Raw genomic sequence first — 17,521 nt, forward strand, 5'->3', positions numbered from 1 at the left:
GGTCCCAAACGCCTTACTTCAGGTGATTTGCCCTCCTCATTCTCCCAAAGTGCTGTGATTGCAAGTGTGAGCCATTGCACCCTGGCTTTTTTTTTTTTTTAATTTGACAGGGAGTCTTGCTCTTGTTTCCCAGGCTGGAATGCAATGGCATGATCTTGACTCTCTGCAACCTCTGTCTCCCAGATTCAAGCCAGTTTCCTGCCTCAGACTCCCAAGTAGCTGTGATTACAGGTATGAGCCACCATGCCAGGCTAATTTTTGTATTTCTAGTAGAGACAGGGTGTCTCTATGTTGGTCAGGTTGGTCTCGAACTCCCAACCTCAGGTGATCCACCTGCCTCAGTCTCCCAATGTGCTGGGATTACAGGCGCGAGCCACCGTGCCCATCTCACCTGTTGGGAACTGGGCAGGCAGCACAGCAGGTGAGCAGCGAACGGGCTAGGGAGGCTTTATCTGTGTTCACAGCCGCTCCTTATTTCTGGCATCACCACCTGAGCTCCACCTTCTGTCAGGTCGGTGGCGTTATTAGAGTCTCATAGGAATGCAAACCCTACCGTAAGCAGCACATGCGAGGGAGCTGGACTGCGTGCTCCTTATGAGAATCCAATGCCTGTTTATCTGTCAATGTCTCCCGTCACCTTCAGAAGGGAAGCTCTAGTTTCAGGAAAACAAGCTCAGGGCTCCCACTAATTTTACGTTACGGCGAGTTGTGTAAATATTTCATTATATATTACACTGTAATAATAACAGAAGTGGGCCGGGCACAGTGGCACATGCCTGTTATCCTATCCTTTTGGGAGGCTGAAGCAGTCGGATCACCTGATTTCGGGGGTTCAAGACCAGCCTGGCCAACATGGTGAAACACCGTCTCTGCTAAAGGTACAAAAACTGGCATGGTGGCAGGAACCTGTCATCCCAGCTACTTGGGAGGCTGAGGCAGGAGCATTGCTTGAACCCAGGAGCGGAGGTTGCAGTGAGCCACTATCATAGCATTTTTGGAGGCTGAAGTGGGCGGATCACCTGAAGTCAGCAGTTCGAGACCAGCCTGGCCCACAGGTGGAACCTCGCCTGTAATAAAAATACATAAATTAGCTAGGTGTGGTGGTAGGAGACTATAAGCTGACTTACTCGGGAGGCTGAGGCAAAAGAATTGCTTGAACCCAGGAGGTGGAGGTTGCAGTGAGCCAAGATCATGTCCCTGGACTCCAGCCTGGGCAATATAGGAAGATTCTGGTTTTGTTTTTGTTTTTGTTTTTTTTTTTTTTTAAAGGCAAGCCAGTTACAATGGCTTATACCTATAATCCCAGAATTTTGGAGGCCAAGATGGAAAGATCACTTGAGGCTAGGAGTTCCAGGTAAACCTGGGCAACATAGCATGACCCCATCTCTAGAAAACATTTTTAAAAAATTGGGCACAGTGGCATGTGCCCATAGTCTCAGCTACTCAGGAGGCTGAGGCAAGAGGATTGCTGCAGCCCAGGAACTGGAGGCTGCAGTGAGCCATGCTTGTGCCACTGCACTCCAGCCTGGGTGACAGAGTGAGACCCTGCGTCTCAAAAAAAAAACAATTCAGAGTAGAGAAAGGTATAAATTGTAAGTTCAAGCATTGAACGTCCCACATTTCCTTCAGAAGTGTTGATGCGTGCCCCAAGAACTCTGCATTCATTTCCCAGCGCTGCCTTAACAAAGTACACAAAACTGTGTGGCTTCAACCAGAGAGATTTATTCTCACAGTTCTGGAGGCCAGGAGTCTGAAATCAAGGGATTTTTTATTGTTTGTTTGTTTTTTCTCTGAAGGCTGTGAAGGAGGTCCGTCCCAGGTCTCGCTCATGGATTCTCAGAGCCTCCAGAGTTCCTTGGCTTGCAGGTGGTCTTCTGTCTCTGTCTTGAAACCGTCTTCCCTTTGTAGGTGTCTTTGTCCACACATCCCCTTTTTATAAGGACACCAGGCACACTGGATTAGGATTCACCCTCATTACCTCAGCTTAGCTCGATCACATGGGAAGAGGCTATTTCCAAATAAGGTCGCATCCACAGACCCTGCGGCATAGGGCTTCAGCATCTTTCGGGGAGACAGAGCACAACGCATAACACTATAGATTTGCAAATATTTTTACTTTGAGTTTCTGGGTTTTATTTTTTATTTTTTCGTGTCGGATGAGTGATGTGATGATACCGTAACAAGTTTTGAGAATGGCACATATAAAATAGCCTGATAACCCAATCGTCATGCTTAGGTTTTGGTTTTTTAAAATTTTAGTTTTTCTTGAGGCAGGGTCTTGCTGCAATACTCATGCTGGAGGGCAGTGGTGCAATCATGGGTCACCGCAGCCTTAACCTCCTGGACTCCAGCGATCTTCCCACCTCAGCCTCCCAAAGAGCTAGGATTATAGGAATGAGCCACCAGCCCCAGCTGTTCCCTATTTTTTGTTGGTACGTTGTTCATTTTTCTCAAAAAACACACCTTTTTATCTGTGCATGCTGGCTTATGCCTGTAATCCTCAGTACTTTGGGAGGCCAAGGCAGGTGGATCTCTTGAGATCAGGAGTTCAAGACCAGCCCGGCCCACATGGTGTAACGCCTTCTCTACTAAAAATACAAAAATGAGCTGGATGTGGTGGTGTGTCCCTGTAATCCCAGTTACTCGGGAAGCTTAGGCAGGAGAACCACTTGAACCCTAGAGGCAGAGGTTGCAGTGAGCCAGGTTCATACTACCGCACTCCAGACTGGGTGGCAGAGCGCGACTAACTCAAAAAAAGTGAAATATACATACACATAAACGTGCACATGAACACACACACACACACACACATACACCTTGGCAATTTTTTTATATATCAGCATTCACTGGTACAATGTAAATTCTATGGTAGATTTTATTTAGATTAATACAATCTAAATACTATTCTATTAAGTGCTATAACTCAAAAAAATAGGCCATGCATTTAAATGATTGAAAGTTCAAAAACTATGAAAGAGTATAGAACCGAGTCTCCCATATGGCAGCTCATGGCATATGTGTTTATGAAATCTACGTGATGCTGGATACGGTGGCTCATGCCTGTAATCCCAGCATTTTAGGCGGCCGAGTCTGGTGGCTCACCTGAGGTCAGGAGTTTGAGAGCAGCCTGACCAACATGGTGAAACCCCATCTATACTAAAAACAGAAAAAGCAACCGGATGCGGCAGTGAGCCCATATAACCCTATCTACTTTGGAAGCTGAGGCAAAAGAAGTGCTTGAACCTGGGGGACAGAGGTTGCAGTTAGCCAAGATCATGCAACTTCACTTCAGCCTGGGCAACGGAGCGAGACTCCATCTCAAAAAAGGAAAAAAAATCTAAATAAATTAACATTTAAGAAAATGAAAGATTTGGTTCTTTGGCTGCATGGTCCACATTTCAAGTGCTGCACAGCTGCAGATGGCCCAGAAATATGGTCTTTATTGTAAAAAGTTCTATCAGTTGGTGTTGGTGCAGCCTTAAAGCCGCTCTCCCACCCCTTCTCGAAGCCAACCACTGTTACGGTTCCTTTGGTGATTCTTTTCCGAGATGATCTATGCACACAATCAGCACGTGGAGTTAATATATTTACCTAATAAAATCAGCATCTCCCGTATAGTGCAAATGACCATGTAATAGTCCATGGAATGGAATGCATTCAGCTAGTTTCATAATGAAGTGCTCTTGAGTTTTTCCCAGGTTTCCTGTTAAAATTATTCTGTCGAGAACACCATTCTCTCACAGAGTAAATGTTTATATGTTTTCCTCATTTCTTTTCTATTTTCTTTCTTTTTTCTTTCTTTCCCTCTCACTATTCCCTTTTCCTACTTTTTTCTTCCCTTTCCCCCTCTCATCCTCCTCTTTTTTCTCTCCCCCACTTTTCTCTTTCTTCTACAAGGTCTTGTATTTAATGGCATAATCCTAATTCACTGCAGCCTTGAACCCCTGGGCCCAAGCGATCCTCTTTCCTCAGCCTCCCAAGTAGCAGAGACTAAAACCTGTGCCCCCATGCCTTTCTATATTTTTATTTTCTTTTTAGTGTAGATGGGTCTTACTATATTGTTCAGGCTCGTTTTCATCTCTGTAGGTGCTTTTCAAGAGATCTTATCAAAAGGTACCTGGATAGAACTTAGTCACTTGAAGCTCTTGTCCTTGTGTTGAAATTTTGTGTCTGCCTCCTCCATCCCGGGGAGATTTAAAACTTCTATCCCCTTTTCAGGCAGATCAGTGACTTCAAAAATTGTACGAATGTTGTGAGGCAAGGCGGAAGGATCACATGAAGTCAGGAATTTGGGCCCAGGCTGGCCAGGAAGGTGAAACCCTGCCTCTACCAAAAATACAAAACTTACGTGAGCGTGGTGGTGCACGCCTGTTGGCCCAGCTTCGCAGGAGGCTGAGGCATGCGAATTGTTTGAATCTGGAAAGCGGATGTTGCAGTGAGTAGAGATGGTGCCGGTGCACTCTAGCCAGGTACAAATAGCAGCTTTAGACTTGATCTCGCCAGGCATGACCACTGGGCACGTTCAGCATAGGATCACCAATTCTCCCTCAGTTTTCAGTGTCTTCTCTGGGGCCTGGAGTGTAGCATCTGAAGCCGAGCTGGATGTCTTGCTGCATAAATTCTCTCTCCACTTCCACCTGTGCCATCAGCCTGGGTGAAGACTCATGTCAGGGGAGAGCCGTCGTCGTCCTACAGCCCCACCTGTCTGATGGCTGAGACTTCTGCCTCATTTCCAGAACTCCCAGGGGCCCTTGAACGTCTTGTTATTTGCTACATATGCAAGCACAGATTGCCCGTACCTCCCCTCGGACCTTCCTGCCACTCTCTATAGAGCTGTCTGAAGCCTCGAAATGTTTATTTGCCTTTGGAGAAATTCTACTTCCATATGCCCCAGACTCAATAAAATTACAGTAACAGCCAGCACTCCAACTTTCTGGATCCTGTTCCTGCAGAGAGGAAGTCTCTTCTTCAAGTCCTCTTTGTAACCCCATTTAAGATGAGGAGACTGAGGCAGATGAGCTCATGAATACAAAGTGCCAGAGCTTGGGTTCAACCTCGAATCCCTGGGCCCAGGGGTTCGAGGCTCGTGTTCAACCTTAGAGTTTGTGAGATTTAAGGTTGATGTTGGAAGCGTTCTGTTTGGCACCCCCTACCCTGGTGTGTGGGGTTGTGTCCTGGGTTGCCTGCAGAGCCCCAGTTTATGCCTGCTGACCTGACGCATTTGTGACTAGCGTTGTCTTTAACTGCAAAATGTCGTGGTTTGGGAGAGAAATTCTGTGCTCACTCAGTTCACCTTCACCCTGAGGAAGCTCTGACACCACCGCACAGCTTCTGATACATACTGGAGAAAGCCAGCGCTAGGAGGTGCCTGTCAGCAGAAAGAGCTGCAAGCATCTACATCCACATGTAGACATATCTGTACACATACATTCATATACACACATTCATATATATACATCTTTATGTACATCCACACACACGTCTGTACACCCACACATTCATACACATGTCTACATATCGACACCTCCATGTACACATCACAGTACACACAATCTATATCCACACATTCATACACACCTATCTGTGTATTTTGGTATATCTGTATACATACACACCTACACACATTTATGTTCAGATAGATCCGTACACAGATGCATACACATTTGTACACACACATCTGCACATACGTCGGTGGGGATCAGGGAAATACAGCATTAAATAGTGACGGTCTGATAATAGCTAGTATTTTGACATCTTTTGGGTGAACTGACTAGCTAGTGGCTATCAGAGGGGTGTGTGGGGTGTGTCTGCAGGTTGGCAGGGCCATCAAACGTGGTATTTGTAGTTGCTCGTGACTTTTCTAGAGGATCTCCCACGTGGAGCCTTGGAGTGTAGTGAGTTGTTCCTGTGGCCCGCCTGCCAATGTCTGCACCAGTGACCAACAAAATTCTGGCTTCACGGGCCTCAAGGACTTTGGATTGTACAGTAAAAAACGCTATATGCCATCATCGGACGTGTCTGGTCTGCAAGTGGAGATCAGTTGCCAGTGGCGGGATGGGAGCTGGAAGAGCCAGGAGGATGTTGCAGTCAGACAGATTCAATAACAAGGGCTGGAGCTGGTGTGCAGCGTAGGTGGCAGATGAGGTTGACTCTAGTCACATTCCATAGCGACGGTCGACTGAGTTCCTGATGGATCCAATGAGGGGGTTGTCAAGGAGAGAATAAGAGTCCTCTGTGTTTATAAGACAGGTTTCTAATTTTGAGAAATCCGGAGTTTAAAAAATTGGGGAAGGCCTGGGCATAGTGGTTCACACCTGTAATCTCAGCACTTTGGGTGGCCAAGGTGGGCGGATCACTTGGGCTCAGGAGTTTGAGATCAGCCTCACCAACATGGTAAAACCCCGTCTCTACTAAAAATACAAAAATTAGCTGGGCACTGTGGTGTGCGTCTGTCATCCCAGCTACTTGAAAGGCTGATGCAGGAGAATCATTTGAACCCGGGAGGCAAAAGTTGCAATGTACCTAGATCCTGCCACTGCATTCCAGCCTGGGTGACAGAGTGAGACTCCATCTCAAGAAAAATTAAAAATTGCAGAAGAATTGGCATAGAAAGCCATTAGCTTGGCTATCTCCTGCCCTCTTTCTGGTCCCAGCTTGTGTGATCATGGCTGGGCTTGCTGGCCAAGCCTGTCATTCCAGATGACACCAAGGCCTTTTCAGGGCTAGAGAGACCTGCTGCCACCCATGGTCGGCAAGGCTGAGTGGTTTTAGGCACAGCTGGAGATGAAACTGGTGATGGGGGCAGCCCTGTCATCTTTACAGGGAACCTCACACAGCAGGTGGGCAGCAAGCTGGCCTCTCCACATCGCTGAGCCATCTGCTGAGTGACCAGGCCCATGTGACAGGTAGGAGATGCAACTCCCTGTGCTCTGTCTCCTCTGTGACCAGGCTAGGGTGTGGGCCAAATGCCTCCTGATGGTCTTCATCACTTCAGTTTCTCAATATCAACATCCCATCTAAGGACAGACTCAGGCTCAGTGTGAGCCCCCAGAACTTCCCACAACATCCAGCGGTCCCCACAAGCCATAAAATAGCAGATTTTGGGTTGTTTTTATTCTCACCCACAATAAGAAACATATGTAAAACTTTGGCCTAAAATACACGGGGCATTTAAAACACACACACAGGCTGAGCAGATGCTGGCACTGTGCAAGAGCCAGGGCGGTGACACCAGGGTGTGCCGCTTATGTGTTCTAAAAGATTCTAAGGTAAGGACAGGAGCTGGGGCTGGGGGCACTCGGAGTGGTGGCTGTTGACCACCTCATGTGGGTGTTTGGGAGTCATAACAGCTGGCCCATTTCCACCTGTCTGTTCTGGATGACCTTCAGTGTTGCAGACACAGAAGCTTCAGAAAGTGAAATTTATTTAACGACCCATGATGTGTAGTTAATTTTTTTGTCATCTGTCCTATTTGATTTTGTTTCATTCTACTTCTTTTTTTTTTTTTTTTTTTTTTTGATACAGAATCTCACAGTGTTGCTTGGACTGGATGCAATGGTGCAATCTTGGCTCACCGCAACCTCTGCCTCCTGGGTTCAAGCGGTTCTCCTGCCTCAGCCTCCCAAGTAGCTGGGATTACAGGTGCCTCCTGCCATACTTGGTTATTTATTTATTTATTTGTATTTTGTAGAGGCGGTGTTTTACTATGTTGGCCTGGCTGGTCTGAAACTCCTGACCTCAGGAAATCTGTCTGCCTTGGCCTTCCAAAGTGCTGGAATTACAGGAATGAGTCACTCTGCCCGGCCTCATTCTACTTTATCCTTGGGCCAAGCACAGTGTCCCACACCTATAATCCCAGAACTTTGGGAAGCCAAGGAAAGAGAATTGCTTGAGCCCAGGCGTTCAAGACCAGCCTGGGAAACATACTGAGACCCCTGTTTCTACAGAAAAAAAAAATGATGTGTATATATATATATGCACGTGCACACACACACACAAAGTTAGCCAAGGTGGTGGCACATGTCTGTAGTACCAGCTACTTGGGAGGCTGAGGTGAATGGATCGATTGAGTCTTGGAGGTCAAGGCTGCAGTGAGCCACGATCAGGCCTGTCTGTGGGCTGTTGTGCAGGGCCCAGGTGTTGACTCTTCAAGGATCCCCCAATCCCAAGGACCCTGGGGTATTCCCGAGTCCTTTTTTTGCCTGGGGCTGGGGGTGTCGGTCCCTGGGGGCTGACCCTTTCATTTGCCTGCTCTCTATCCCTGCAGCACCGATGGAAAGGAAGGAGGCTGGATGATGAGTGGCTGCCCTGGATGCCAAGCTGTTCGTGTCAGGACTGTCAGGGCTGCATGCCCTTGGCCTGCTGCAGCAGCGGGGCTGGCTGCGGACCGACTCCCTGAGGATCCCGTATGGCCTCCCGGGTAAGGCACTGCATGCCTGGCTGCGGGGAAGGTGGAGGTGGCAGGGCCTTCCCCGGTTCCTGTGGCTGTGGCTCTGTGAGCTAAAATACGCTGTCACCACAGGATTTTCCATCAGTCATTCTGTGGGCTCTGAGTAGGACTTAGTACCTGCTAATTAGGAAAAAAAGAAAAAAAAGGTGTGTCTGTTTAGGGGACATTCATTTATCTCTTAAGACCTCCCCACGGACAGGTTTTAACGGAGTGACGGGTGAAGCAGACCACAGGGCTGGGAGAACACGGCAGAGGCCAGGCTGGGCTTGGGCCTCCTCCTCTTGGAGCCCTGGTGGAGGGCTGCCTGGCATAGGAGAGTAGGGGTTCTTTGATCGATCCTCACAGCTCAGGCAAAGCAGCCAGCGCACCAGTGCAGCACTGGCCAGAGGCTGCAGACAGAGAGCGGCTCAGATGGCGCCTACAGGCTGGGGCCGGGCCGCACACTCCACTGTACACAGATCCTGGCTTTCAGTCACAAGGCGGGTGCCCCGGCCAGGTGGGATGTCCAGAGAGAGCACCTGAGTCTGGCAAGTGGCGATCTGAGTACCCTGAGCTCATCCCCAGAGATGAACTTGCTTCCAATAGCATAGCCATATAGGAATGAATCCAGGGCTGGCACTTCAGCTTCAGTCTTATGTCTATTCATCTAGGATTGCTTCAGCCCTGGAGGCAGAGGTTGCAATGAGTCAAGAATGTGCCACTGTACTCCAGCCTGGGCAACAGAGTGAGATCTTATCTCTAAAATAAACAAATAATGTTAAAAAAAAAAAAAAGCCAGTCACAGTGGCTTACACTTGTAATTCCAGCACTTTGGGAGGCTGAGGCAGGCGGATCACGAGGTCAGGAGTTCAAGACCAGCCTGGCCAACATGGTGAAAGCCTATCTCTATTAAAATACCAAAATTAGCCAGGCATAGTGGCAGCTGCCTTGTTCCAACTGCCCTCCTGGCAGGACTAGGTACTTCTGACCTCTCCACCATCCGGGGCTAAGACCTTGCCCAATGTCAGGGTTGGCGTCCCTCTGACTGGCTGTTGAATGTCACCTCCATAGCCTCTCTTCTGTGCCAGAGTCCCATGGCCACCCACAGGGCAGTGAATTTGAAAAAGTGCTCAGGACTCTGCACACTATGCTGTTCACTGCTGTCATTGACTACAGTGAGAGAGGAGGCAGGAGTGTTGGCACAGGGAAGGGGGCCGGGGCGGAGTCTAGGATGAACCACGGCCAGCACCTAGTATCCTTTCCCAGTCCCTGTGCCTTCATATGGGATGCACTTGTCTGTCCCAGCACTATGTCACCCAGGGTGTTTGGTGGGGCTGCCTAATTGGCAGGTGCTGCTCGGCTCAGAGCACACTGTCAGACTCCTAGGAGGCAAGCAGGGGCCTGGCATAAACCACGTTTGTACAAACAGTTCAGACGCAGAGCGCCTCATATCACTCCTAGGATTGGTGGGAACACTCCCCCAGTCCAAGTTCCCAGACAAGCTATGAGCAGGCTATGCAGAGGCAGCTCGGGTCTGCTGTGACAACTCACTAGCAATCTCCAGTGCCTGCTGCTCTATTCCTTTTCCTCCACTCCCCCCACCATCTTAATCCCAGGAAGAGGCCCTATCTCTTTGAGGCCTGGGCTGGGACTCTGAGCTGCCCAGAGGCCTCATGGTGGGTGTTGGCTGCCAGTTGCAGGGCCCCTGGCCACACTGAAGGATTCCTACCTGGAAGTGATGTTGTGGCCCCTGGAGGAGGTGTGGAGGGAGCGGGCAGAGGAGGCCATGTGGTGGCTACAGGCCTGGGTGCCCAGGATGCCAGGCAACCAGGGTCCCAGGCCTATCAAGTTGACCCTGGGGGTCATGAAAGGCACCCTGGAGCTGGTGAGTGAGAGCAAGGATGAGATGTGGCTGGCAGTTGAGGATGACCGAGACAGCTCTCACTGTCCCCTCCCTTTCCAGGTGGCCCACCAGATGCTGTCCCGGGCTGAGGTTAAGTTCTCATGGGCACTGAAGAGGCTCTGCAAAGCCCTGCTTGACCTGTATGGCCTCACAGCCAGGTAACGCTGGGTTTGGGGTGTCGCATGCAGCGTTCTTGCCATGTATCAGGTGCAGTGCTGAACGCTTCAACACGCTCTGACTCACTGACTACTTTGACCGCCCTACACAGAGGCTTCTTCACTCCTTATTTCACAGGAGAGAAAATGGGGTTTCTTCCTCACTCCAGAGAGACCTCGTGAGCACAGTCCCAGTGCAGGCAGGATTTTAGGAGCTGCTGCTGAGGAGTGCAGTGGGCAAAGCTGACCCCTGCCTTCAGGAAGCTCAGTTTTACTGAGAGACAGACACGAAGCCCAAGAAATCATCTACAGCAGAGTGTGCACAGCTCCCTGCAGAAAGCCCGAGAGTTCCCTCTTAAGCAGGCCATTCTGCTCTGTCACATTTCCTTGCTTTTGCTTTGTAATCATCTTTTTTTTGAGACGGAGTCTTGCTCTGTCTCAGTTGTGTGATCTCAGCTCATTGCAACCTCTGCCTCCTATGTTCAAGTGATTCTCCTGCCTCAGCCCTCCGGGTTGCTGGGACTACAGGTGTGTGCACTACTGCACCTGGCTAATTTTTTTGTGTTTTTAGTAGACAGGGTTTTGCCACTCCAGGCTGGTCTCAAACTCCTGATCTTCAGTCATGTAACCCCTTTGGCCTTCTAAAGTGTTGGAATTACAGGCATGAGCCACTACTCCCGACCTGTTATGTAATCTTTTAAACACATAAAAGCCCTTCTTTCTTGCAGGCGGTGCAGAAGCCAGCTACAGGCTGGGTGTGGCCCACCGCTCATCGTTTACCACCACTGAGCCATACCTTAGGTGGCAAATGCTTGAGATGGAACATTGGTGAGACGGTGAGCTGGGGATCCTATGGTGTGGCCATGGCCAGCTTTGAGGAGAAGGTGCAGTTCAAGCAAGAGCCACGGGGCAAGTGTGGAAAGAGAGCTCCAGGTGGGGGCTCCACTGCACAGGGACTGGGAGAGGGATGTGCCTGGCCTGTTTTTTTTTTGAGATGGAGTCTCATTCTCCGTCACCCAGGCTGGAGTGCCATGGTGTGATCTCAGCTCACTGCAACCTCTCTGAAATTCAAGTGATTGTCCTGCCTCAGCCTGCCAAGTTGCTGGGATTACAAGCATTCACCACCATACCCGGCTAATTTTTGTATCTTTAGTAGAGATGGGATTTCACTGTATTTTCCAGGCTCATCTCAGAATCCTGGGCTCCAGAGACTCGGTGCAGGGATTACGGGGATGAGCCACCGTGCCTGTCCTGTTTGAATAGCAAGGTGGTGGGGCTGATGCGACTGGGAGGTTCCAAGGCTAGGGGATGAGAGGAGGACTCTGGCTTTTGCGCTGACCTACGAAGGTTGTGATCACCCATTCACTTCAAAAGGCCCCTTTTGTCTCTGTGTTGAGAACACGGGGGTGGTGGATAGAAATGGGGAACCCAGTCTAGAGCAGGGGCCTGGGGACCAAATATCCTTTTGCCTCACAGCCATGATGCCCACCAGGAACCGGGCTACAGGCAAGGGGGCCGCCCCTTCTTCCATGCCGGTGGCCTTGCAGAGCATCTGGATTCTGGCTGTGCCTCTTCCTGGGATGTCTCTGCATCGGCTCTGTGTGCCTCCGTTTCCCCAGCTGTAGAATAGGGACCGGACCCACATCATGGGGAAAAGGCTCCACGTAATACAAGTTCCTGCTCCTGCCGCCTTGCGGTCAGAATGTAGGCTGAGGAAGGGAAGAGCTCCCAGGGCGGGGCTTTGGCTTGGTTGAACAATCACCTGCCTGGTTATTCGCCTACCCGGTGAGTGGAATCTCGTGGGGATACCAAAAAATGGATTTAAATGGCAGTGAGGGTGTCGAAGCTGCTTCCGGCCCCCAGCTGCAGGGCCTCTGGGCTCCCTAAAAGGTAAGCGAGTCCACCTGCCCGTCCCCCTCAGTGGCCCATCAACAACAGAGCGTGCAATATTTCTCTTCTCACTCCAACCCCACATGAGCCGAGATCTCCCCGATCATTCAGTTCTCACAGGCTTGACCCTACTCTACATATTGAGAAAGTTCCAGTCCTCCCCTCAACTGTAGAAATTGCCTAGACCTGTCGGTCAGGCACACTGGCTTATGCCTGTAATCTCAGCACTTTGGGCAGATCACTTGAGGTCGGGAGTTCGAGACCAGCGTAGCCAACATGGGGAAACACTGACTCTACTAAAAATTGAAAAATGAGCCAGGCATGGCAGTGAGCGCATGTAGTTCCAGCTACTCTGGAGGCTGAGAAAGGAAAATCACTTAAACCCAGGAGGCAGAGGTAGCTGGGAATCGAGATCGTACCACTATACTCGAGCTTGGGAAACAGAATGAGATTCTGTCTCAAAAAAACAAAACAATTTCCTACACCTTCCAGCTCCTATTTTTTGCATCCACACACAGAGTCCCCATGCTGCCCAAGACCCAGGGGGCAGATCAGACATGACATAAGATATCTGTGTCATCAAAATAGGGCAGCTTGTTTCTGTCCCGGCGTCACCCACCACCTCCGCGGTCATGCCAGCCTCTGTGCTCCTCCAGCTCATTATGGGATTTTCTAGAACAAGGACAGCCCTCCCCAAGATGCACCCCAATGCTGTCCATGGCAGAGCTCTTCCTGCAGACCTGTGAGCTCCCCCTCTGCAGCCAAAGAAAGCACGGCTCAGCAGCTTGTCCTGCGGGTTCCCTCTAGGAACTACTCAGTGGTGGTGACGCCGCTGCTTCCTGGGGGCGATGTGGTGTGGGGGACTGGCTACCTGATGGAGGAGAAGCTGCCGTGGCCACCCCGACACCTGTCCAGGGCCAACATGCCATCCGAGTTCTACCGGCTCAGATGCCGCCTGCTGCAGGGTCTCTGGAGGCATGAGTCCTGCCCCGGGCTGTGCCACCCTACTCCCTGGGAGCCCCCACCCCGTGGGCACAACAGCAGGGCCATGCAGGGGCAGGGACTGTGGGGGCACAGGGAAGCCTGCAGAGGCCTGTGGCATTACCGTGCTAGGCCCAGAGCTTATTGGACTTCCCAAGGTCCTATGGGACTAGGGCTGAGGCTGCACATCCTGCTTTTCTCCAGATTATATAACCTTGCCCAGCAGTGCAGCTAAGGGCGGTGCTGGGATGATGAGCTCTGGGCTCCCGAGAAGCTTGCCTGTGGCTCAGGTGAGTCTGCTAACATCCGTGGACTCAGCTTCCTTTACTGTGAAATGCAGGTAACCACGTGGCTTACTCACGTGGGTAAGGAGCATGTATGGTTTTTAATGCACGAGGAAGCCCCTCATGTCCGTGTGGGAGCCACCGTACCCAGGCTTGGCAAGTAGCGGTTTATCGGTGTGCGACTCACATGGAAGTCTACGGCTCCATAGAAGCGTGGGTGTAGTCAGGTCTAAGCAGCACGCTGATCTTGTAAAAAAAAAAAAAAACAGCCTGGTCTTGAAGTCCTGTGCGTGTGACCATGGGCTTCTCTGTGCCCCTCAGTTCTGACAGCTGACCACGGGGCTGGTAGCGCCTCCTTTGGGATGCTGGCCCTGGCCAACAGGTGTCTGGCTGTGCACTATGGATGGTGCTTTCCTACCATGGGCACGAACACCCCCAAGGCACAGCTCAGGGGCTACACTGGCTGGACTGGTCAGACCTGTTCCTTCACAGGCCATCTCTTCCCTACCGTGAACAGGGCTGGTCTGCAGGACACCAGTGTCATGTTTGAGGTAGCCGTTGGCCATCCACTTAAACGGTCAATGTTTTTTCCCCACTTGAGCAGCTTCCTTGAGATTAAATGGATGACTTGTATAATTTTTTTTTTTTTTTGAGACTAGGTCTCACTCTGTTGTCATGGTTGGAGTGCAGCGGTGCGCTTTCGGCTCCCCGCACCCTTGACCTCCTGGGTTCAAGCGATCCTCCTTCCTCAGGCTCGCAAAGTGCTGGGATGGCTTAGCACCACCGTGCCCGGCCGATGTGTGAATTTTAAGTGCACGATTCAGTGGCTTCCAGTTTATTCAGAGTTGTGCATGCCTTACCACAATTGTTTTTAAAAGCTACCAGTCTGCCTGCTATGTCCATGGCTGTGCCTGCTCTGGACATCCGATGTAAACAGAAGGATGACTATGTGGCCTCTGAGCCAGGCTTTGTTACTTAGCACAGCAGTTTTGTAGCGGGTCTGGGGACTCCATTCCTTGTTAGGGCTGAATCGGGCCATAGCCATTCAGCTCACGTCATCCTGAAGCTGGTGGGGGATCACTGGGCCTCTGGCCGCCACACCAGGGGAGGGGGACTCCTGGCCTCAGGGCAGGCTAAACCAAGGCTCTAGGCATCGGGGTACCCAGCAGGCATCGTGCTCCCACTGCGGTGGATGGAGCTGGCTCCACTCAGCGTGCCTTTGTGGCTGCTTCTCCCCAGACCACGCCCTGGTTGCCGGGGCCCAGCACGTGGTGACTTTTGACGGCCGGGTGTGGGACCTCAGCGTCCAGTGCAGCAGCATCCTCCTGGCCCAAGACTTTGCTCACAGCACATTCTCACGGATGCTGAGTCGGACAGGCTTGGGGCTCACGGCCCTGACCTTGGAGCTGAACCATGTGACCCTCATCTACTCCAGCCTTTAGGTGAGGAGGAGAGACCCGAGCTTCCCCTGGAGACCTATGCCTGTGGCAGGTTGCCTGGGGGATGGCACTTTGAAGCTCGTCCCCTGGCTGTCGGTCATCCCTCCTGCCCACTTCCTCCGGTCCACAGGCCTACAGGTTGTACAACTCCTCCATGCCACGGGATAGCCATCCAGACCTCCGGCTGCCTTTTGCCATGAAAAGGAGGGATGTCCCCAGGATTGAGCCGGCCAGTGAGGACGGGGTCTCCATGTCCTGTGACGTGGCCAACGGCCTCTGCAGCCTGACTGTGCACCTGTGGCACCACGGTTAATCTGGGCCCTGGCAGAGTTGGCCCACCATCAAAATCTTGTTCGGGATGCACCATTCTCAGCTTCCAGTGCAACAGGTCCCCGAGCTGTAGGCAGCCACTGTGGTTGAGAGGCTGGCACCAAGGCCCAGGCTTTCTTCCCGCATCCCTCGGATATATGGCTCCAAGGTGGAGTTGGCCTTTCTGTGGTCCCTCTGCCAAAGAACACAAAGGGCAGGCCTGGATTCTGGCCACTCGTGCTCACGATGTGGAGAGGGGATGGGGGGACACATGCTGTCCTCAGTCTCTGTGCTTTCTCTCCTTCTTGTGATGAGGGTTTGGGTCCAGAGCTCTGGGAGTCTGGGGTGGAGGGATTTTACCAATCCTTCGTGTGCCTGAGGCTCATCTCTCATCCAGGACCCCTGGGGGAGGATCATGGGCTCTCAGGATCACCTCATCTTTCCTCCTCCCCACAGGCATATCCGCTGGCCTTCTGGACACCAGCGACAACGAAGCAGGCACCGATCTGATGTTGCCGGACGGCTCTGTGGCTCACAGCCTGGAGGAGCTCAGCCTGGCCTGGCAAGTGAGCAGGTGCACCTGCTTTTCTTCCCTCTGGCTGAGTGTCTCGAGGGCCGCTCGCTGCAGAGTCCCAGGAGCGGCAGGTGGCCTGCCGGCTCTGCAGTGGTCTTTGCGGACCCAGGGTTGGGTGGAGTCTCCCGCTAAGGCCAATGTATGTGGGGGAGCCACATGGTTCAGCTGCATGCCTGAGTCTTGCGTCTGTCCCACCAGGTGGATGGTGACTGCAGGGCCACCGAGAAGCCTGAGCCAACCTGCCCAGGACAGAGCCCCTCCCGCCGGCCTTCTTCCAGGACCCCTCATCCAGCTTGGGGAACTGCTTCCGGGTGGTGAGTGTGAGCCTGTGCCCTGGAGCACAGCAAGCTGTTTCCCCAATCTACCCTGGGGATTGGCATGGAGCAGAGGCCTAGGCTAGAGACAGTGACTGGGTGGCCCTGATTTCAGATGTAGCCTGCACCATTCCTTAGCCTTTGTGTGCAGGACTCCTGTGGCACCCGGGAGCTCCAGCCTGCCTGCACTCTGGGAGCCACCTATATCCACCTCTGTGCCTGCAGCTTTGTGTCCCTGACCCTCCTCCACAGTGAGGTAAAGTGTCCCATCTGGCAGGCACTCTGCCCCCTGGCTGGCATCTGCCTTCCAGCCAGAGGGAAAACCTCTCTCTCTCTCTCTCTCTCTCTCTCTCTCTCTCTCTCTCTCTCTCTCTCTCATCAGAAAGAGCAAATAATTGTCATTTAAGGAGCTAAGAGTCAAAACAAATCATTTAAGGCCCGATACAGCCTGGATGTGTGTCTCCTCCAAATCTCACTATTGTTAGAGGGTGTACATCCCTCATGGATGGTTTAGCATCCTGCATTTGGTGAAGTGTGAGCTCTTGCTCTAATTGTTCAACTGAGAGCAGTTTGTTTATAAAGAGCCTTGCCTCTCCTCTCTCTCTCTGCACACACTCCCATTTCTGCCACGATCGTAAGCTTCCCAAGGCCTCACCAGAAGGCAAGCAGATGCTGGAGCTGTGCTTGTACAGCCTGTAGAACTGTGAGTCAATTATATGTCTTATTTATGATCTACCCAGGCTGGAGCGCAGTGGCACAATCTCACTTCACTGCAACTTTCACCTCCCAGATTCAAGCAATACTCCTCCCTCAGCCTCCCAAAAATACCGGCAGGTATTTTTTGTAGAGATGATGTTTTTGTAAGTTGTCCAGGCTGGTCATGAATTTCTGACCTCTGGTGATCCACCTCCCTCGGCCTCCCAAAGTGCTGGATGACAGGCGTGAGCCACCACGCCCAGCCTCACGAGGGATTTGAATGTCCACTATCGTTTAGGGAAAATGCTCAGCCCCCGTTTTTCCTCTGCTCTCCTACTTCAAAATCATCATCAACACAGAAGATGACTTCTATGAGCAAACATGTGGGTTTTTGTCTCCACTACCAGGGCGGACCTCTAATTCAGTTCTGACACTAGCTACCTTGAGATCCTTCAGCCAGCGCCGCATACAATCGCCACAGCCAAAGCCCCACTAAAAGGGCATAAATGTCAGTATCAACAAGAGGAGTGGACTTCCAAGGGCCACAG

At 51.4% G+C, this 17,521-nt stretch overlaps 1 protein-coding gene and 1 pseudogene across 2 annotated transcripts in view; one reads left to right on the forward strand and one right to left on the reverse strand.

The window, feature by feature from the left end:
* Positions 1–17,521, forward strand: part of LOC144579581 (uncharacterized) — a 91,509-nt gene that overhangs the window by 72,042 nt on the left and 1,946 nt on the right. Inside the window, exons 2-5 of one of the 2 annotated variants that reach the window (XM_078351650.1) lie at positions 8,267–8,419; positions 10,392–10,489; positions 11,215–15,963; positions 16,162–16,277. In XM_078351650.1, the coding sequence (XP_078207776.1) occupies positions 15,805–15,963; positions 16,162–16,277 (275 nt within the window). In that variant the 5' untranslated portion in view covers positions 8,267–8,419; positions 10,392–10,489; positions 11,215–15,804. Of the gene's footprint in view, positions 1–8,266; positions 8,420–10,391; positions 10,490–11,214; positions 15,964–16,161; positions 16,278–17,521 lie in introns of those variants that run through there. The other variant, XM_078351658.1, reaches the window with a different exon arrangement.
* LOC144579710 (small nucleolar RNA U13) lies at positions 2,151–2,245 on the reverse strand (annotated as a pseudogene).

Source organism: Callithrix jacchus, chromosome 1 (assembly GCF_049354715.1).
Source record: "Callithrix jacchus isolate 240 chromosome 1, calJac240_pri, whole genome shotgun sequence".
In the NCBI taxonomy this organism is placed as follows: Eukaryota; Metazoa; Chordata; class Mammalia; order Primates; family Cebidae; genus Callithrix; species Callithrix jacchus.